Source organism: Spermophilus citellus (genome assembly GCF_964194105.1).
Source record: "Spermophilus citellus genome assembly, chromosome: 4".
NCBI lineage: Eukaryota > Metazoa > Chordata > Mammalia > Rodentia > Sciuridae > Spermophilus > Spermophilus citellus.
In genome coordinates this window covers 262,071-282,719 of record NC_138185.1, presented here as the reverse complement: position 1 = coordinate 282,719, position 20,649 = coordinate 262,071, and the positions used below count along the sequence as shown (strand labels likewise).

Genomic DNA, 20,649 nt, shown 5'->3' with positions numbered 1-20,649 from the left:
GGACTAAGATGGAAGTCTGAGGTGTTGGATGCCCTGGGGTAACTGCTATGGCTTCCTTGAGGCCCACGTCTCTCCCTGTGCTTCTGGGGACCTTACATGTTTCCTAAGTATCTGTGAAGCGAAACCAGGTCCTTTATGGCGTATGTCCAGAGACTTAAGAATAACGTCACTGACATGGCTCACCCTGAGAGGGCCCCCTTTCCCAATGCAGTGGGGAGTTTACTCCTAGCAATGCCACTGGGGAGGGTCAGACTGTGGGAGGGACAGGATTTTTACCCTGGCAGGAAGCCACTTGCTTTCTTGCACAGGGACCATCTCATTGGAAACGCTGTTTATGGCATCAGCAACATTTGTATTGATAAAAATTGTCCTGCATAACTTTTAGAACAACCTCCCATCTTTTCTTTTCTTCATTGCACTGATTTGCCAGTGTTGGAAATGATGCAAGGTGGAAAAGCACACAGTACACCTGTGACTAGGGTTAGTGCCTCCTGGTGGGTGTGGGGCAGCCCAAGAGGAGTTCCCTGCTGCTCCCGAGTCGCCCCTGGAAGAACCTCCTGGGTGGGAGGTTCTCCCTCCCCGTAGCAGAGAGAGCCTGTGCCCCAGGACTGGGGCTGTGTGCCTGCAGGCTATTCAGGGCCCTCCAGGAGCATTTCACTAGCCAGAGCTGGAAACACTGGCGTTTTTGGTGGCTCGGTGTCACGCAGAAGAGCATTTCTGGGAGAAGACATTTCATTCCCTCATTTGTGTGGTCTGGTCCCTACTGCTGCTTTGTTAAGGCAGGAGCTACTAACTAGGCATGCAGAGTCAGCTGAGATATGGAATACCTTCTGATACCATGTGACAAAACGTTCCCCAGGAGTGACATTCCAAACACCCTTTCCACAGAACTCTCCAGTCTCTCACCAGGCATTTGCTGATGGACACATTCTTTTTGCTTGGGACACCAGGGCTGCTGGGAGGTCTTTGGACAGTTTTGTTCTTTCTGCTTAGATCTTGGTCAGGCCAGAAATGAGAGGTCTCTTCAGGGCTGAGGGGGGCGCATTGGAGGGGTGAACAGCTGGGCCCAAGCCCACACTGCAGTGGCTGTGCCTTGACCCCAGCACGCCCCATGCGCTTGCCATCTCTGTCCCTGTCTAAGTCAGCGGTGTTGTTCCCTTTTTGCAGCCAAACCTTCCCCAAAGGCCTCCTCCCCTGAGGCACAGCCCCCCAGTAGTTATGTGAGGAGCACCCCACCCTCTTCTGCAGGCTTCGACTACTCACACGACGCTGAGGCTGCGCACATGGCTGCCACTGCCATCCTGAACCTCTCCACCCGCTGCTGGGAGATGCCAGAGAACCTCAGCACCAAGCCACAGGACCTACCCAGCAAGGTGGGCATGCTCTCAGCAGTGTCCCAGGAGGGGTGAGTGGGTGGGACTGCAGCCAGGCCCACCCACTCCCTGCGGGGAGACGCTTCCAGGAACAGCTAGGGTCTAGTTGGCAATTCTCGTACTTAACTTTACTCCTGGCCTTGGAGGGGCCTACTCCTGCAGGACCTCTCTTGTGGTGAGGCTGCAGCAGCCGGTGTGAGGAGGGTTGACTCTCACCTGGGTTTTTCACCTTCCAACCTAGTCTGTGGACATTGAGGTGGATGAAAATGGAACACTGGACTTGAGCATGCACAAGCGCCGCCAGCGGGAGGGAGCTTTCCCTGGCAGCAGCAGCTGCAGCAGCAGCCCTGGTGTCAAGTCTCCCGACGCCTCCCAGCGCCAGAGCAGCACCAGCGCTCCCAGCAGCTCCATGACCTCGCCCCAGTCCAGCCAGGCCTCCCGTCAGGATGAGTGGGACCGGCCCCTAGACTACACTAAGCCCAGCCGCCTACGAGAAGAGGAGCCTGATGAGGTAGGTGTGGGGCAGGCCGGCACAGGAGGGTGATCAGGTGGAGCAGCTGCTCACTTCCTAGTGGCTGCACCTCCTGGCTCTGGTAGGACTTTGGGCAGCTGGGACTCAGGGATTGCCCTCCAGGAAGGGTTTCTCCTGCTGAGCCATTTCAGCCTTGTCCATCGACAGAAGTGGTCTTCTCACCTTGCAGAATGCATGGTCAGCACCAATGGGAAGGGTCCTGGAGTGTGGGGAGGAGAGGGCCTCATTTCAGACTCCAGGGGCTGATTTGGAGAGAGCTCAGGTTTCTTTGGTTTTGTGAGCCTCTCACCCACCTGAAAAACACGTCTGCTATCCAGACAGGGTCTCAGCTACTGGGCTCCTTGGGCCCAGACAGTGAGCAACTTCCACCTCAGATCCCCCTTGTATGTGAGGCCTCCATGGTGGGCAGTGGCCTGAGTCCCCCAGACCAGTACGAACCTGGTAAAGAGGAGGTAGCTCCAGCGTTGGTGTTGGAGCTGTGGGGACTCCCCTTTCTAATCGTCCTATATATCTGACATGGAAGATGAAGAGCCCTGGGCCTGGGCTCCCTGGGGCTTTTCCCCTAGTAGAGGGCCTCCCAAGGAACTGGACAGCTCCAAGGACACATAGGGTCCAGGCAGCATGAGGCCTGTAGGCTCCCCATACTTCTCCCTTTTCCAGACTCCTCTGGAGGGGATCCCAGAGGGATCTGCAGGGGATGGAGCCAAGTGCCCAAGGAGGCATGGGGAGGTGTGGTAAGGCCCCCTCCTGGCCCAACCCAGTGTGAGCCAGGCTCCTCATTTGACCCCTGGGTGGGACTCAGGATCACCCCATTTTATAGAGGGATAGACTGGGCTCCCTGATGAGGTCACATTGCCCCCATCAGATGTCAGGTCCTGGAGGAGGTGGCACAGGCTGAGTCCCCATTGGAGGGGACTGCACCTGGGACGGCCTCTGCCTGGTCACCTAAAGCCGATTTCCTCCCCAGGGTGGGCAGGAGCCCTGCCTGGTGGCATGTAGTATTCCCACTACCAGCTCTTATCTGGAGGTCTAGAAGCTTCTGCACTCACACCCTACTCCAGGACTCAACCTCCCACAAGCCCCTGGCCTGACTTATCAGCCAGCTGCCTTCTGGGCCCAGTGAGTTGGTGTTCTGGGCCCTCCTCTGCCCCTTTCTTGGCCTCTGCTCAGGGCTGGTCTCTCCAGGCTGCTTTGGTCCCCCTCTTCTCTTAACACATATTTTTGGGTCACACCTTTACCTCCAGGAATAAGTGACCATCTATAGGGTGACTCTGTTTCAGAGGTTCCCACCAGTGGTGGCCAATCATCTACTCTGCATCAAGTGGCCTTGGCTCATCCCCAAACTCTGCCTCTTCCCCCACCCACCTCCTAGGCACAGGTCACCCCCAGAAGCGCTTCCTGAGTCAAGCCCTTCTGTCCCTCCATCTCTGTCCTGGATTCCTGACTCAGACCCTCCTGCCAGCCCTGCCTGAGGTCCCACACTGCCATAGCAGCCCATCCTTTCTGTCCCCAGGTACTCTAGACCACTTGTATCCATGGGGCTCTGGGAAAATCTCTTCCCCTCTGTTTCTGGGAGCCCTCACATATCCTGAGGCTGGGCATGTTTGCCAAGGAGCTTCCGCCAACTGGCTAGGGCAAATAAGTTTCTTTCCCTGAGCCTGTTCAGTGGAGCAAAGGCAGCACCAGTCTCTTGACCAGGTCTACTGCCAGTTCCCGAGTTGTCTGGCCCCATGGGCACTTCCTTATTGCTGTCTCTCAGGTCTGCAGAAGCAGTGCCTGAACAATTCACTGGGACCCATGGCAAGTGGGTGCCAGCCCTGGAATGGTGTAGCCGTCCTGCGGGACTTTGGCTGTCCCGACCCTGCTGGAGCCCTGTCCTTACTGGGACGAGCTGTTCCTTGCCCGTCTATGTGTTGGTGAACTGTCTTCCAGAGCCTGTATTTAGCTGGTGACTTGTGAAGAAGCACACTTGGTGGTGGTGGTGGCGGGGTCACCATGTCATAACCAGTGGTCACCAGTGCAGCTTCCTAACTAGGGTCTGCGACATCTGGGCACCACCCTTGCCCGAGGATTCTTTCCCCAGGTGTTCATACTGTGGGGTGACCTGGTGGGGGCGGCCTGAGGACAGGCAGCACAGAATCCTGAATCTTGTTGTCCAGGAGCTCTGGTGTGGGATGGGTCCAGGCCACAAGATGCCCTCTGTGTTTCCTGGGGGAACTGGGCCTTTTCCCTCCTCCAAAAGGCAAGAATTCCAGGAAATGCCTCGTGGACACTGTCTTGAAAGGTCCCTCTCTCTCACTCACCGGGTTAGGTGCCCGGGCCTCCCCGCCAGCCAGCCGTTAAAACATCTCCCTGCTGGTTTTTTGCAGTCAGAGCCAGCAGCACATTCTTTTGCTTCTTCTGAAGCAGATGACCAGGAGGTGTCAGAAGAGAACTTTGAAGAGCGGAAGTACCCAGGAGAAGTCACCCTGACCAACTTCAAGCTGAAGTTTCTCTCTAAGGACATAAAGAAGGAGCTGCTCACGTAAGCTGTCACACCTGCAGACTGGGAGGAGCAGGCCTGGTCATCACCTACAGCAGCTGGGTTGTCTCAGTTCAGGGCCTCTCCTGCCTGGCTCCACCACCTTCAGCCAGGCAGCCCTCATGGTGACAGACATTTCCTGTTACTGCTGTGCTGGGCATTAATGGGATCCTCTAAAGCAATTAAGAACAAGGAAGAGTCTTTGGCCAGCCTGCAGAGCAGGACAGAGCAGAGCAGGACGGGGACCAAGGAGTCACGAACAGAAACTCCACAGGAACCCTCGGTGCAACAGAGGCCCAGCCCTCTCTCCACAGCTAGACCCCTGCCTGGGCCCAGAGCACACTGCCTGGTCTCCACCCTCAGCTCTAGCAGCCACTGTTTCACCCCAGACTGCCAACCACCTTCTTCCCCTAGAGGATTGTGGGGGGCTGTGCCTGGCACCTGTGCCAGAGTGACCCGGTCCTCCTCTCCCCACCCAGAGCCCCACTCATGCCCTTCTGCCTTGGGGCTGACCTTCCCTGGGTGCTGGTCCCAGGTTCTTATCCTTAGGGGAGGACATGCTGCTTCAGGAGCTGAAGCGGGAAGGGCCCTGCCTAGGTGTCCAGACATGAGTACACAGCACAGGTGCGCATGCTCAGCCCCTGTGCTTCGGAGGCATCTGAACTTCAAGTCCAGCTTTTCCTTCTTGAGTTAAGCTGTGTGGGCCAAGCTTCCAGTCTGAGGCGAGGGCTCTCCCCCGGGGGCTGGGGGCCAGGAGGAGGCCTGGCCACCCACTGCAGCACCTGCAGTGCACGTCGTGCTGGGTTCTGATGCTCTTTTTCCTTTGTCCAGTTGTCCCACCCCTGGCTGTGACGGCAGTGGCCACATCACTGGGAACTATGCCTCCCACCGCAGGTTCGTCCCCTGCTCCTCTGGCCGGGCCATGGTGCTTTCTGGGGGGTCTTCCTCTTCTCCTTCTCTGCTCCCCCTCTGTGGCTTACCCCGTATCCCATCTCTTCTCTTTCAGCCTCTCTGGTTGCCCTCTTGCTGACAAGAGCCTCAGAAACCTCATGGCTGCCCACTCTGCTGACCTCAAGTATGTTTGCGCTCCCTGACCCCCTGTCTCTTGGGCAGTTCCCTTGCTTTGCTCTTTCCTTCATGAGGCTCCTGCCAAAGTCAGCTCTCTCCAAGATGCCACCTGGGCTGGTCACTGCTCTCCTGGAGTGGGCAGGGGCCATGCCTGAGGAAGGGCTGCTTCTGCCTGGCTGGGGCTGCGCTGCCACCTGTGGCCCTGCTCTGGTACTGCCATTGCTTCTCCCCTGGGCTGGAGCCAGGGCTGACACAGGTTCCTGCACCGTCCTGGCCCCTCCCCAGCCTCTCTGGAGGATCCCACAGGGCTGCCGGGGTCTGCTTTGCCCATAGCCCTAGAGATCTAGAGAAAGGCCAGAACTGGCTGTGGCTTACAAGTCCTGCCATGACTAGTGGCTGCAGGTCGTGCTGCTCTTGCTGAGTGAAATGGAATCAATGGCGCAAGAGAGCTCCTTGCTTCCTTCTCCTGCAACCCTCAGCTGCTCTGTTCTGTCCCAGCACCTCCCAGTGTTTCCCCTCCCTGCTCTTGCCTTCTCTGCTGGCCCCTTTTCTGCTTCTGCACCTCCCTGCCCCTAACACGTGGCAGGACAGGCCCCGTGGGCACCAGCCAGCTGCTTGAGGTGTCCTGTACACGTGAGGCAGGCACCCAGAGGTTTCAAGGCATCTGTCCTCTTGGGATTGGAGTTGGGAACAGTTGTTTCCTTTGGCTCTCAGGCTTTTGGCTGAGCTTTGACACTATAGACCCCATGACCCTGATCTGCAGAGACCTCATCCTGGGCCCCAGGGCTGAGTGGAGGCCTTGGCATAAGGAGGTGTCACTCTCATTTCTGTAGTTTATGTCCCTGGGACTGGCCCACTCTCCTTGGGCTTTATATTAGGAGGCCCTGAATCCAGGTCAAGACTCCCTTGCTTGGTCTTGGGGCCAGAGAGAAGCTGGACACAGCCTTTGGGATGAGGAGCTGAGTGTGAAGGCTTCAGGAGAGCAGGGCTGGTTTAGGGTAGGACTGGAATCCTGGGTCTCCAGCTCCCACCCTGCAGCCTTGTCTCTAGCCCCTGTGGAGGAGAGTGTCCCACTGGGTTCCCTTTTGAGAGTGAACAGCAGGTGGGCACCTTGGTGGGCTTACACATTTACTCATTAACTCTCTGCTCCACCATTTCTGGGCCTGGAAACCCAAAGTGGGAGCACTAAGTTCTGCAGCTTGGGGCTCCCACACCACCCATCTCTTGCCATCTTTCTTATGTTCTGTTTTCCTTTCCAATTCTGCTTTCTTTTCTCATGATGACGGTTTTCATGGTTTTCATAGCCTAAGCTAGTCAATGCTGATGAAGGCAACTTGCATGATCCTATCAGGAGACAGTTGCTGGGAAGTCAGGGTCCTCCTGAGACTGAGAATCTGTGAACTTTAACACAAAACTTTAGTAGAAATAGCAGCAAAAATTCTCCCTTGTGTGTAATGAGCTGCTCAGCCTCAGCAAGGCATGGGAGAGGGGGCTGATGGGCCCCAGCCCCAGAGCTTCTCTTTGCTCTGGAGGTCTTTCTGGGGTGCCATCACCTGTTTCTCTCTGACCACAGTGTGGCCTGGTGATTGTGGGTGGTGGTGGCGGGGTCCTCCCTGCCTCTGTTTCCTGGTGTACTCTTCATCCTCCTGAGTGGGTGTTGCTCTGGCAAGGTTGGGGAAGATGAGTCTTTTGGTGGCTTCCCTCTCAACACATGCAAAGACTCTTCAGAGGATTTGTCCCCATTAGAGAAGCCCCCAGGCTCTTGTTCCCCTTTCTGTGTGACTGTGTGCCCAGGAGTTGTGTGTGAGGGGTCCAGGGGGAGCCACGCATCTGCAGGGCCTGGGAGGCTCTGCACAGGGCAAGGTCACTCCTAGAGCCCTCAGATGGGGTCACAGTATGTGCTACCCACACAGAACATGTCCATCAGGCATGGATTCTTTTGCCCAGACCAGGCAACTGGAGACAAGTGGTGGGAGGGGCCGTGGGGGCTCCAGTTCCTGCGACTGACCCTGTACAGCTCACAGGAGCATATTTAGGACAACTGCCCTTCTGATGCTGTGAACACTGTCTTCTCCTGGACACAACTCTTGGGAGAAGCCATTGTGTCAGGCCTCAGCAAGAAGTGCAGGGATGCCATGGGTCCAGTACCTGCTTCCCTGTGGGAGTCAGGGGCCCAGTTGAGACTCACCAGGACCAGTGGGTGTGTCTACACCTCACCACTGGTGCCACTCATCTCTGCCTATAAGCCTGGGTCTGCCACCCTGGCCACCCAGTGACCACCACCGTGAGTGTACACCTGAGGTCTGCCAGATGCTTCTCTGGTGCAGAGTGCCAGGAACAGCATTCACCTGGCCTGCAGGCCAGCACCCTCACAAGGGGTGAAGTGCAGAGCAGATCCAAAGGGGAGCTAGGCCCACCTGCTGAGTCAGCCCTCCTCCCCATCCTAACACCTGCCAGGGCTAACATTTTATTTTGGTTGTCATTTGGGAGAAAATAAGAACGTCCATGCTTATAATACTAGGGTGTTATTTTACCACCTTATATGATGTGTTCATCAAACATTTTGGGGTGTATAAAGTTGGACTTCTGTGTTTTGTGTCTTCCCTTCTTACCCTGTGGTAGTAGCCAACACAAAGTCACTGGTTACGTGAGTTCTGCACACACTGCACCGGGATCAGTCCTGCAGCAGCCAAATGGCAGGTGCTCAGGGAGCACCCATTGGTTTCCTCAGCCCCAGTGCATTCTCCCTGAGAGCAAGGCCACAGTGCAGCTGGGAGGACAGAGCTGTCTCAGGAGCAAGGTGTGCCCTTTGAGCCCTTGTGTTTAAAGTCAGGGCTCAGGTGCACTCTGGATGCTTCTAGTCTAGATTAGAGCCAGATAAATGGCCAGCTGGAGTCCATCTTTGCTTTTGGATACAGTGGCCCCCACACCTCACCTTGGTGCCTGGTGTACAGCTGGGCCCCTTGGGCTTCTCTCCTCAGCCTTCCACATCACCCCCACCCCTGCTCCTGGGCAAATGGGAGAAATGCTAAGGCCTCGAGATGACCCTGTCGATGCCCATTGTGGGCAGAAGCAGCTGGGTGTGTTGCTGTTCAAGGAGGGCAGCTCCTCGGGGGCCCTGGGCTGGGAAGGCAATCTGCTTCCTCAAGGGCCAGGCCTAGAGAGGTGAACACCATCACAGGCTCCATGCTCATCTCACTTTCCCCTTCAGGTGCCCCACACCGGGCTGTGACGGCTCTGGCCATATAACAGGGAACTACGCTTCACATCGGAGGTAAGTTAGGGGCCTGCAGCAGGGTGGGGTATATGTGTGGGGTCTCTGTCCTAGACAAATTTCTAAAGTTTAGAACAAGGCACTCTTAATGTTGCTACTAATCAGAGCTCTTTTCCGTCTGTCTGAATTATTGGTACATCTGGAACCTGGTCAAGTGGCCCCTTGCAGTGTGAGATAAAGACAAAGGGTCAAGGTTAGAGGCTCATGAGGATGCTTCCCATTCCTGACTCTATTGCTCTGTGCAAAGGCTCTGTGTCTGTGGACTGTGCTCCAAATGACTGATTGACTGATCTGCCCTGGCTTCTTTCTGCCCTGTGGGGTCCCAGAGCTCGAGGGGATGGGATGGGGTGGATGGCAAGGGAGCTGCTGTTCTGGGACTGAGGTGGCATTTCTCCTCTTTTAAAACCAGCTTGTCAGGCTGCCCACGTGCCAAGAAGAGTGGACTTAAGGTGGCACCCACCAAGGATGACAAGGAGGACCCTGAGCTGATGAAGTATGTTTGGCCCTCCACTGCTGTGCAGAGTGGAGGTTTTCCTATGTATCATGATTCTAAAACCAGACTCATTCTAGAGTTCCCTTTCATTGTAACTGATATTCAAACTGATGGATGACAATCTTCTTTTTATGAAGTGCTCAAACCCAGTGCATCAATGCCTGGGTATTGTAGTGAGGGCACGTGTGACAGTCCCTCTCTGGGCTCAGCTCAGGTTGGAAGTGTTTAATGGGGCAGGCTGAGTGTCCTATGGCCTCAGGCTGGCCACAGGTGCGCATGGGCCTTGCAATCTGCACAACTTTTCTCTGGCAGGAAAAGTCAGGTGCAGATTCAGGAGAGGAGGATGGTTAGGGGCCATCAAGTCTTTGAATCCTGTGTGTCCACCAGCCTGCTCACCTGTGCAAAGCCAGGAGTGGGAAAGTCTGGGAGTGTTGAAAGTGGGAATCAGACCCTCCTGTGTGGAGGAAGACATCCTTAACCTTAGATGACCCAGGTCCCTGAGGTAGAAAGGCTGCCTGCTCACTGGGCAGAGGGGGCTCACCTGTTTCGGGGGGTCTGGCATCATTGCAGGCTTGTTCTCTCTGTAGGGAACTAGTCCCCTGCACTGTCTACTTGCAGGCGGAGGCCAGGCTGTGCTGCAGGCTCCAACAGGGGGACTCACTGGCCCACCTGCCAAAGTGGGCAACGGGTCCCCTCCAGGATAACAGTGGAATGGCTCTGGCTACCTGGTTGATATGAGTCTTGGGGTTTGTTGGTTGGGGCAGGTCCTAAGGGCTCACAGGAAGCAAGCCTGCCCAGGTTGTGTCACTTGCTGGGCCACACACAGCCATGCCTCTCACAGAGGGGCACCTGGACCCGAGGTTCCAGTGTTCCTCTTCAGAGCTCGCCCCAGCTATTCCTGAACACTTACTTAGCCACAGAGAAGGGGCCTAAAGCAGTGTCACATCCTTCAGAAGGGGATGCCCCCACCAGCTGCTTGGTCTAGTAAGATGTAGTTACTCTATTATTACAGTAAACAGCCATATGGACAGTGTGGAACGCGTGGTTGTTAGTATCATAAGTCTGGCATGATAAATGCTTGGGTGGAGAAAAGTACTTTTCCTCCCGAGAGTCCAAGAGCTGCCCGTGACCCTACAAACACATTGCTTTTATATGTTCAGCAAAGACCCTGCTGGCAGGGGTATCACAAATGAGTTGTGCTGCATTTGCAAATGATTAAAATCAAGATCAGCATTTTTCAAATTAACTGGGAAAAATGATCTTCCTCCTTCTAATGTGCTATCAACTTTGCTTTTTAAAAAGCAAGAGTTCTGCAGCCAAGCCAAGTGGAGCTTGTGACCTTTAGAAACTGTCCAGCACTTGCAGGATGGACGGAGTTCCTAATGGTTCCACAGCACACCCATTTTATAGGGCCTCCCCTTAGCCGTAAACCTTAACCATATTTATGATTAACCACCATCTTTTAGTAAATGCAGACCAAAGCAGAAACTTTAATGGATGCACCATGTCCTGCAGAGAGAAGGGAGTTTGTTTGCAAGGCTGTGGAGGGAGAGCTCCAATTTATGTTTGCCTGTCGGAAGATAAGTCTTGTCAGCACTTTGTGGTGAATCCCGGTTGCCACCACTTTATAACTGGTCCAGAAGTTGACAACTGTTCCAGTGTGGGGGTCAGGACCTGCTCTCTCTGCCCACCTGGAGGAGGTCTGTGCCACCAGCCACACTGCATCTGACTTGTGAAATGTTCCTCTGGTCCCTGCTCTCTTGGCTCCATTTCTCATGTCACCACATGCAGTTTCTGGGCCCCACCATCTACTCCAAGAAACCAACTCACCTGAGAAGCATGGAAACCCTGTGGCTCAGTGCCCCACGTATTTCTCTACACAAAGTCACGTGATGTCCCTGAAGATTTGATACCAGGTTTTAAGAGAAAGAAATCACGCCTGAAATAACCCTCATGAATGCCATTCTAGGGAGAGTTAGAGTTTTGCAACAAAGTGGTTAGAAAGAATCCAGACTGAACTTCATGGAGCAACTGAAACACGACCTTCATTTGGTCCCTGGATCTTGTGAGACGAGGCACTTGTCAGTTGCCTCCTCTTGGCCCAAGCCCTCAACCTCAGTCTTGGCCAGGCATCCTCAGGCCCTATGGCTGGCAGGCATCCAGGTTTGAGGGGCTGAACATTAAATGTGAACCCCCACCAAAGCCCTCCTGGGAGCCCTGGGCAGAGTCCCTGCTCTAGACTAGAAGCTGAGATGTCCTTTCACCCGCCCAGTGGACATCCTGCGCTGTCTTACGCTGGGCGGCCAGATGAGTGAGAAGGGGAGGAGAGGCAAGAGACGGGCAGTGTGGACAGAAGAGGAAGAAGAACCCTAGAAAAGAAGGCTGGGAAGTTGTCTACATGGGTGGCCTTCGAGACGAGGCCACAGTGTGGGTCAAGGCCCTGCAACTGCCCTCCCTACCAGCACTGGGAGGCTGTGACCTCCTCCTGGGCAATGTTGCCCTGTGCCCTCCCGCTCCCACAGCAGGGGCCTCTGCTGATAGCCCTCTGTCCTCCTGAGGGGTCCTGCCTCCTGACTTCTCTGTGCCCCAAGACCACTATAAAACAGGGCAGTGATGCCTCTTGGGGCTGTACCCCTTTTCAGGCATGCTCACACACTGTGAGTGAGTGACAGACCATCAGGATGAACTTTGTTGGTGGGAGAAAACTGAGAACTGTCAGGTTGAGAATCTGGTCTGGGTCAGGTGTTGCTTTCTGGGTGACTGGTCCCCTAAATCTCCCTGGTCCACATCCCTCCCTGAGGTGTGAGGACAGACACTCAGACAGGGTCCCACGAGTTGTGCCTGGGGCATTTTCCATTCTGTACTTATGTAATTGACATAAAGGTTTCTGCTCCTCTCCTTGAACATCTGGAGCAAAGGAAAAGCCACTCTTGGGCAGCCACAGGCAAGACGATTATGGGATATCTAAGCTTGTGTTTCCGGGACAACCATGGATGCCATGCCTGGCCTCAGTGATGGCAGGCCCCTGCTGCCCCTGGCTGTCCTCCTGATTTGCAGCCAAGCAGGGGCTCTGAGGCCCAGAGAGAGAGGGAAGGCAGGCCATGTGGCCTTCGATTCTTACCTGGAAGGCCAGGCTCTTCCCGAGGCTCCGGGACTCTGCGGCCCTCCTGCCTCACTTAGGAGCTGGTGGGTCTCCAAGTTCCCCCTACACCAGTGCCTCTGTGGTCACCTCAGCCTTTTTATGTCCAGGTGCCCGGTTCCAGGCTGTGTGGGGCTTGGTCACATCAGTGGCAAATATGCCTCTCACAGAAGTGCGTCTGGCTGCCCTCTGGCCGCCCGGAGGCAGAAAGAGGGCTCCCTCAATGGCTCGTCCTTCTCCTGGAAGGCGCTGAAGAACGAGGGGCCAACTTGCCCCACCCCAGGCTGTGATGGCTCCGGCCATGCCAACGGGAGCTTCCTCACCCACCGGAGGTAACTGTCCCACCCACTCTGCCTCTATGTCAGCCATCAGGAGCTCTGGTGTTGGGCCGGGACAAGGCTCCTGGGGGGAGGGAGAGAGGCTCAATGGGGCCAGTAGCTCCCAGAGGAAGAAGTGAGGCCATATGGGCAGCTGCCCAGGGGAAGCCCACCAAGGCTCTGTTGGTGCCGAGGGTCTTTATGTTGCTTTCCACTTGTGTCTGCTCTGGTAGCTGCTCTCCAGGCCCGGAGGGAGTCTCTCTAGGCTGGAGTCACACTTGTTCAGGCCATGTCTGAGAAAATTCCCTTTTAGGCTGTCCACTTTCAGGAATCAATGTCTCCTATCCTGCCCCCTTCACTGCGGCCCCTTATCTGAACTTTGGGCAGAGACCCTGCTTTTCAGGGATCTGGAGACTAGACCCCTTCTTGCTTGGGCCGTGGGCCTGGGTAGTGCTCTGGGTTCTCACCTTGTCCCCTCGTCTTTCCTTCCTGTTTGTGCTGGTGGTCACAGTGGTGGCTGAGGAGCATGGGGTCAGTGACTAGTCCTGTTAGAAGTCCCTTTCCCTGCCCTTCCACTTCCTTCTTCTCCCCTCCACTTCCTTTCCTTCTCTCCTTCCTTCCTTCCTCCTTCTGCAAGGATGATTAATGTATTCATCCAACAAAAGCATTTACTGAGAGCCCATCTTGCTCCAAGGCCTGGTGATAGAGCAGAGGCTGAAGGACAGCTAGCTCTTTCCCTTTCAGAGTTTTGGGCAGGGTGAGTGGGGAAACAGACGGAGTAGACAGAGGAGTAAGTTACCTTGGATGAAGCGTGGTAGTCAGGGCTCTGGGGAAAACATCAGAGAAGGTGGGAAAGAGGTCTCTGAGAAGGATCCAGGAACTCACTCCAGCTGACTGAAGGTCAGACCCTTGGCATGGCTGGAGCTGGGGAGGACCTGCCTGTGGGACCAGGTCAGAGTCGGGTGAAGAAGAGACAGAAAGTCCTGAGCTAGGATCTCTCCAGACTGCCTCTGTGAGTGAGGTGACCTGGTTAGGGGCAGAGCAGAGACCAGGTCTCACTTGGGCATCTGGGATGGCCAAAGGCCACAGGCCACAAGGGAGAGTCCAAGAAGGCCCAAGAAGAGGCTGCGGGGCTGGTGTACAGAGGGGTTCCTGAGCACGTCCTCAGCCTTCACTCTTGATGTGGGTGGTTATTGGACTCCTAGGCCAGAGAGCCAACTCTGGAGTCCTAACAGAGTAGGTCTAGCTACTCATCTGGAAGAAAACAAACAAAAGTCATGGTGACAAGTAGGAAATGAGTGGAATCAGTGTAGTTATGTGGCAAAGAATGAGACCTGCCTTCAGGGATACTGACGTGAACTTCGGGTGTGAACAGGAAGAACTGGGCCAGGGGCTAAAGATGTGAATGATCAAGCAGTCTCCATCAAGCTGTGATCTGGTTCCCGACAGCTTCAGCTCTGGGGAAGCCTCATTCTTAGTCATTGCTTGAGGGCAATTTGACTCCTATTGTGAGATGATCCATCCCGAGATGACTGATCCTGCTTAGGGGGGCTGTCGCGTCATAGGGCAATCTGACTGCAAACTTCTGCTTGGTAAAAAGCAGAATGTTGAAAAAAAAAAAAGCTGGTCATTGAGCCAAACAACATGGCACATGCCTGTAATCTCAGGGGCTCTGGAGGCTGAGGCAGGAGGATCACAAGTTCAAAGCCAGCCTTAGCAACCTAGTGAGGCCCTAAGCAACTTAGTGAGACCCCATCTCTAAATAAAGTATAAAAAGGGAAAAAGGCTGGGGATGTGGCTCAGTGGTTAAAGTGCCCCTGAGTTCAATCCTCTGTACCAAAAAAAAAAAAAAAAAAGCTGATCATTGACAATCTATTTTAAATACCTTAGTTATTCTTATCTTGGGGTCCTCAGTCTTGAAGGGGGATGAGAGTAATGGGTTAAATAAATTAGGGCTAATCAACCTTAAGTTACCAGTTTTTCGACGAACACTCAGATTAACATGCTAGGTGTAGAACTGAGCAGGAATCCAAACCAAAGTTTCAGGTAATAAAGGAGATATAGATAAAAAATTAAGACAGCTGCCAAGCTCTGTCCTGCTTTTTACTGCTCACTGGGCATTTGCAGGCATAAGTAAAGGATCTGTTTTCCAACACAAACAGCCTGCGTCCCTGTTGTAGCTGGGCCACTGCGTGAACCTGAAATCAGGTCTGATGACCCACAACCTTATGAATCTCTGTGTGAACATCTCTGTCCAAGAAGGCATCAGTGTCATGGAACCACACCTTGGAGGCTCTTTTGGGTAGAGTCAGCTGCAAGGGTTCCTCTGGGAAGTCAGACCTGAAAGGTGCCAGCAAGTAGGTCTTGTGGCCCTCAGGCCCCAGAGGAAGCAGTGCCTGGGAGCAGTTATGCCCCAAGTCACACTACTCATGGGATCAGCTGTTACTGTGCCAGATAGGCTGTGCTCAGAGAAGATACATCCTGGCCCCTGCCTTGCCTGGACTGTTACCTCTTACTCCTCAGGAGGGCAGGAAGCTGATGTGGGGCAGTTCTGCCAAAGAGAGGACCTCAGGGTCATCTGAGTGAGATGGAGCTTGTCTAAGACCATTCACTGTATATGACTCTGGATTGACTCAAGAATTGTGTCCCTGGGTTGGTCATGGTGTGTGACCCTGGGCTATTTCTTGGTGTGTGACCCTGGGATGGTCAGTAATGAATGACATCTGCTTCTAGTTTGTCTGGCTGTCCCAGAGCAACCTTTGCTGGAAAGAAGGGAAAACTCTCAGGGGACGAGGTTCTCAGCCCCAAATTCAAGACCAGTGATGGTAAGGATGCCCTTTGGAGCTATCCCTGGGGAGGGAGCAGGGAGGCCAACCTCTCCAGGAATGAGTCATAGTAGATACAGCCCTGTCCTGAGCTGCCAGGCCTGCCCATGCTTCTCAAGTTCTCAGTGCCCATGTCTGGATTCCCTTGGCCTTCATTTGAGTGGTCATGCCTGCTCTGACCTGGGGCTTTGGTGATCACTGGCATCAGAGAGCCCTCTTCAGCACCAGAAGCTATGTCCCTGGGGTTATGGATGTGGAAAGAGACTCATTTCTGAATACTCCTCCCCTTTTGTCTCAGTGGTTAGAACCTGCAAATAGACCCAGGCCTTCCCACCAGGGCCCAGGCCAGTAGGCAAAACAACTGTCATCTCATTGCCAAGACAGGTTTCCAAGAGGGGAATGTGGGATCCCAGCCCAAGAGAGATGAGCTTAAGGGCCCTGTGGGGACCTCTGCTCCACCTGTGCAGCAGGCCCCTTGCACCCCACTTGCCGTCTGGGCCTGAGGTCAGGCTACATTTGAGGTTTCTTTTTGGGATAGTGCTGGAGAATGACGAGGAGATCAAGCAGCTGAACCAGGAGATCCGAGACCTGAACGAGTCCAACTCGGAGATGGAAGCTGCCATGGTACAGCTACAGTCCCAGGTGGGTGCTGTTGCTCCTGCCTGTCTCTGCCCTTCCACAGTTCATCCTGGAGATGACAGTGTCCATCAGTGCTATCTGAGCTGAGCTGGTTGAGAGCCCATGCCTGGCCTGCAGGGATACTTAGTGTGGGCTGGCTGGCTGCCCGCCCACTACCTGGCAGTGCTAGGACTGTTCACTCCCGGGGCCTTGGGTCCCACTGGTGCTGGTCATCCTAGCGGATCAGTCTCAGGGTGCGAGTGGTCCTTCAGCATTCGCACTTCGTGAGGGATTTTGCCCTGTTGGGGTTTCTGGCCTTATTAGTCCTGGCAGCCCTTGAGCGTGGTGCTTGGCCTGAACTGAAGCCAGACTCCCCAGCACAGCCCCCCATCGATAGAGTGGCCTCTACACCTCCACCTTTTTGTTCCTGTTTCTTTCTCAGTGGGATGGGGTTCAGAGTGGGTCCTGCTGTGTTTGGTTGTGGTTCAAGGATTCACTGCTCTGAGTCATGCTTGGCTTACAGGGTTTCCCCTAGTGAGCACTGGTGATCAGAAGAAAGCAGGGAAGGCCTTATTTTGAAAACAAGAACATACCTCACCCTGGGGCTGCTGATTGGGTCACAGCAGAGCTAGTGGCATGGGAGGAGTGTCCCATAGTGGCTGGGGGTACAAAGGGACAAGAAGGTGACCATTCCCCTACAGGAATGAATAATGAGAATAATGAGAATAATGAGAAGATGGGAAGAGGGCAAGGCCCCTTCTTACAGGCAGCCCCTTTCTGACATGGTCCAGCCCCAGGTGTCTTGGTGCTCAGCTCATTTCTCTGTGGCTCTGGAGCCCGTATAAAAACAGCATCAGCCATGGAGCTCAGAAAGGATTTTCACTGTGTCCTGCCCCTGTCCATGCTGAGCCCTCCAGTTCATAGGCAGTGACATGGGGTGACAGGGCCCCTGGCTGGGCCTTTCCTGTCCCCTAGTGGCAGTGTCCTTCGGGCAGTAACTCTTACTTCTCATTATTTGTCAAGCCCACCTTTTCTTTTCTTTTTAGAGTTATACTTCGTAGTTGGGTTCATTTTGAGAAACTCAAACATCCATGAAAATTGATTTCTGCCTCTTTTCCCCTGCTGCCCCCTCCTCTCTCCCATTCTCCTTCCTCTACTAGATTTCCTTTTGCTTGTCTGTTAATTTGTAATTGATTGCTTCTTTATGTTATCCTATCCTTTCCTCCCCTTTATTTTGCTCTAGCTTCCACATATGAGAGAAAATGTTCCACCGTTGAGTTTCTGAGTTGGGCTAATTTCACTTAGCATGCTATTCTCCATTTCCATCCCTTTACTGGAAAATGCTAGGATTACATCCTTTTTTAATGGCAAGTAGAACTCCACTGTATACATATTCCACAATTTTTTAATCCATCCATCTGTTGATATGCATCTGGCTTGATTCTATGATTTAGCTATTGTGAATTGTGCTGTTATAAACATTGATGTGGCTGTATTGCTGTAGTATGCAAATTTTAGATCTTTTGGGAAAACACCAAGGAGTGGGATAGCTGGGTCTTGTGGTAGTTCCATCCACAGTATTTCTAGGACTCTCCATACTTCTTTCTAGAGGGCAGAACCTACCTTTTAAGAGCCAGACCTATAGTAGTTCCTGCCTGTAGTCCCAGCTACTCAGGAGGCTGAGGTGGGAGGATCTCATGAGTCTACCAGTTTGAGACCAGCTTGGGCAACACAGTGAGACCCCATATACAAACAAAACAAACCTGTTTGTTTCAAAGACAAGTTGTTACATTTTATTAGCCTTATTTGGAAGGTGTTTGCCGCCCCTTTGAAGGGAGCTGGTGGATTGTGCTCACTGTAGAATGCAAAGGAAAGGCGCCTTCCCCCTCCCCAGTCCTTTAAAGCCACACTTGTCACCAGGTGATAGGACTCGCTGGGTCCTACCTGCAGTCTCCCACAGGGACCTTCCTATCCCTGCTTAAGATGATCCTCACGTGAGCTAAGCCTCTCCTCTGGGGCTCCATGGAGATATCCAGACAGGCTTGGGCTGTCCCTTGATATCAGAGACCTGGGGGCCCTGTGCAGGCTCATGGCTGAGGTATAGCAAGCAAGGAAGGGGCCACCCTTGTGCTTGACCTGCAGAAGACTTGCTTGGGAGACCTGTGGAGGCAGTTGGTTGGTCTTTTGGTGAGGGGAATACCCAGAGGCATCCTGATACCCATGGGGTGGGTGCAGACATTCACAACTTAGAGACAGGACTGGGAAGCTTGGTGATGTGAGACACATGGCTGGTGTGGCTGAGATGAGCACAGGGTGCTTCTGTCCTGTGTCCTTTCCCATCCTTAGCACAGAACCATGGCCACACATAGCTCCTGGCCACACACAGCCCCACATCAATGCCTGATCTCCCTGAGCACAGGCTGTTTATGGAGGGCTCTGCCTCTTGTGCCCAGGGGCAGGGGCCAGCGATTCCCTAGAGGTGGGGCCCCATGGGGAAGCAGGTGCCTACTTCTCCCCCACCCCTGGGCTCGTCCTCAGATCTCCTCCATGGAGAAGAACTTGAAGAGCATTGAGGAGGAGAACAAGCTCATCGAGGAGCAGAATGAAGCCCTGTTTCTGGAGCTGTCCGGCCTGAGCCAGGCTCTCATCCAAAGTCTCGCCAACATCCGCCTTCCCCACCTGGTATGCAACTCTGCTTCACTGCCTGGGCCTTCAGGGGAGGGCGGCTGGCCCCTCACCCCTCTGCTGCTGGGCCCTGCTCTTGTGGCCCACCGGAACCAGTTGTCAGCTGCTGAGTTCTCACTTTCCTGAGCAGCCTGTGAATCTGGGGCAGGAGGGTCTGAGGCAGAGGGTCTTGTCACTGGAGTCGCTGCCAACAGAAACCCTGGTGGGCTTTCTAGGATGGGGTAGCCACCAGCGTTGCCTCTGGTTATATGGGACTGGTTTCTGCTACCTGGGGCCCACTGTGTAGATGGACTTGCTAACCTAGTTCTGTTCTCTAGGAGCCAATATGTGAACAGAATTTTGACGCCTATGTGAGCACCCTCACCGACATGTACTCCAATCAGGACTGCTACCAGAATCCTGAGAACAAGGGCCTCCTGGAGAGCATCAAGCAGGCCGTGAGGGGCATCCAGGTCTAGGCCGGATGCTCGGAGGAGCACCCCGCCCTGGCTCCTGTGTTTACCTCCCTTACCCTGCCCCTCGCCGTGGGGTCCCTAACTCACAGTGACTTCTCCTTGGCAGCCTGGGTGCAGCCTTGGGCGGGTTCATCCAAAGGGGTGCCTGGAAATCCTGTCTCTGGGGCCGAGGCCTCCCCATGCAAGTGCCTGGGGAAGCTGGAGAGTTACAAAGTGATTTATTTTTGTTTTCTGAAAGAAATCTGAAGAGCAGCTCAAAGACTCCAGTGGAAGCTCATGGACAAGGTTCTCAGGGAAGTTTTGGAGTTTGCAACCACAGTATTCTTTGTCTGTAGAGACTGGGAGGGTAGTGTGGGCTCCGTGGGCCAGTGTCTCAGCCCAGAGGACATGGCTGGAGCTGTGTGTCTGTTCTCAGTGAGGGCCCTTGTGGCAAGTGTGTTTTCTGTTTTCATTTAGTTCAGCTTTGTGTTAAGGGTGGAGCAGAACTCTGTGCCAGAGGTAAAGTTAGGAGTAGGCCTTCCAGATGAAAATCCAGACAGTAGACAGCATAGCAGCCCAGTCAGCTCATGGGGTTCAAGCTGGGAGGCCCCTGGAAAGCAGTCCCCGGCTTCTGCACCTCCACCCAGGCCCCTGGCTTATCACTGCCACATCATCTGGTCATGGCTGGCTGGCCTTGATCTCTATGTGAGGTGGCCAAGGTGGGGACAGTGTCTGTGAGGTCAGGGGTAAATTCCTAGTGGGAGACCACCAAGGTTTCACTTCTTTTTAGATCCATTCAAGATGTGAAAAAAGGTGAATTTTAATTTAATGTGTTAAGAACACAATGTTCCGACTGTGTAAATAGAGCCAAGTCCCTTGTGATGGCAATTCTGAATTAGTATTTAAAGTAGAGAAGCTGCAGCTCCTGGAAGACGTTGGAGGTAGTTAGCTTATTCTGTAAATTATTTAATTTTGTCCAGATGTAAGTATTTATATTCACATCTTCTTATGTTAATGTTTGCTATTTATTTAACATTTTATTTATTAATTTTGTAATATTTTCAACTAGACCCTGCACTAAGGCACCCTAAGAGTGGAATAAGCGAAATCAAAGCAAAAGTGGCTACTTGACTATAAGATAGGCCACGAAAACCAGGATACAACTCCTAGTCATAATTTTGATGCAACCAAGTTATTTTTTATATATTTTGTTATTTATTCTTTTAATATGGAATTTTTAAGAAGTATTTTGTAACTGAGGAATTTTGATAGTTTGGGGATTTCCTCCTTTTGGCCCAGTGGAGAGAAACATGCTTTGGTTTCCGTTTTCCTTTTGGGTTCCTTCGTTCAGTCACGACGGCGGCAAGTGG

General features: G+C 53.6%; 1 protein-coding gene across 2 annotated transcripts in view; it reads left to right on the top strand.

Moving 5' to 3' along the window:
• Positions 1-19,303, top strand: part of MYT1 (myelin transcription factor 1) — a gene marked incomplete at both ends in the record, with an annotated part of 61,600 nt that extends 42,297 nt beyond the window's left edge. For both annotated transcript variants that reach the window (XM_081291944.1, XM_081291945.1), the window contains 12 exons: positions 1,249-1,373; positions 1,615-1,884; positions 4,275-4,429; positions 5,258-5,320; positions 5,433-5,501; positions 8,706-8,768; positions 9,178-9,261; positions 12,511-12,732; positions 15,451-15,542; positions 16,081-16,184; positions 18,699-18,842; positions 19,163-19,303. In XM_081291944.1, the coding sequence (XP_081148070.1) occupies positions 1,249-1,373; positions 1,615-1,884; positions 4,275-4,429; positions 5,258-5,320; positions 5,433-5,501; positions 8,706-8,768; positions 9,178-9,261; positions 12,511-12,732; positions 15,451-15,542; positions 16,081-16,184; positions 18,699-18,842; positions 19,163-19,303 (1,532 nt within the window). The remainder of the gene's footprint in view (positions 1-1,248; positions 1,374-1,614; positions 1,885-4,274; positions 4,430-5,257; positions 5,321-5,432; positions 5,502-8,705; positions 8,769-9,177; positions 9,262-12,510; positions 12,733-15,450; positions 15,543-16,080; positions 16,185-18,698; positions 18,843-19,162) is intronic.
• Between the last annotated feature and the right edge of the window lie 1,346 nt (positions 19,304-20,649).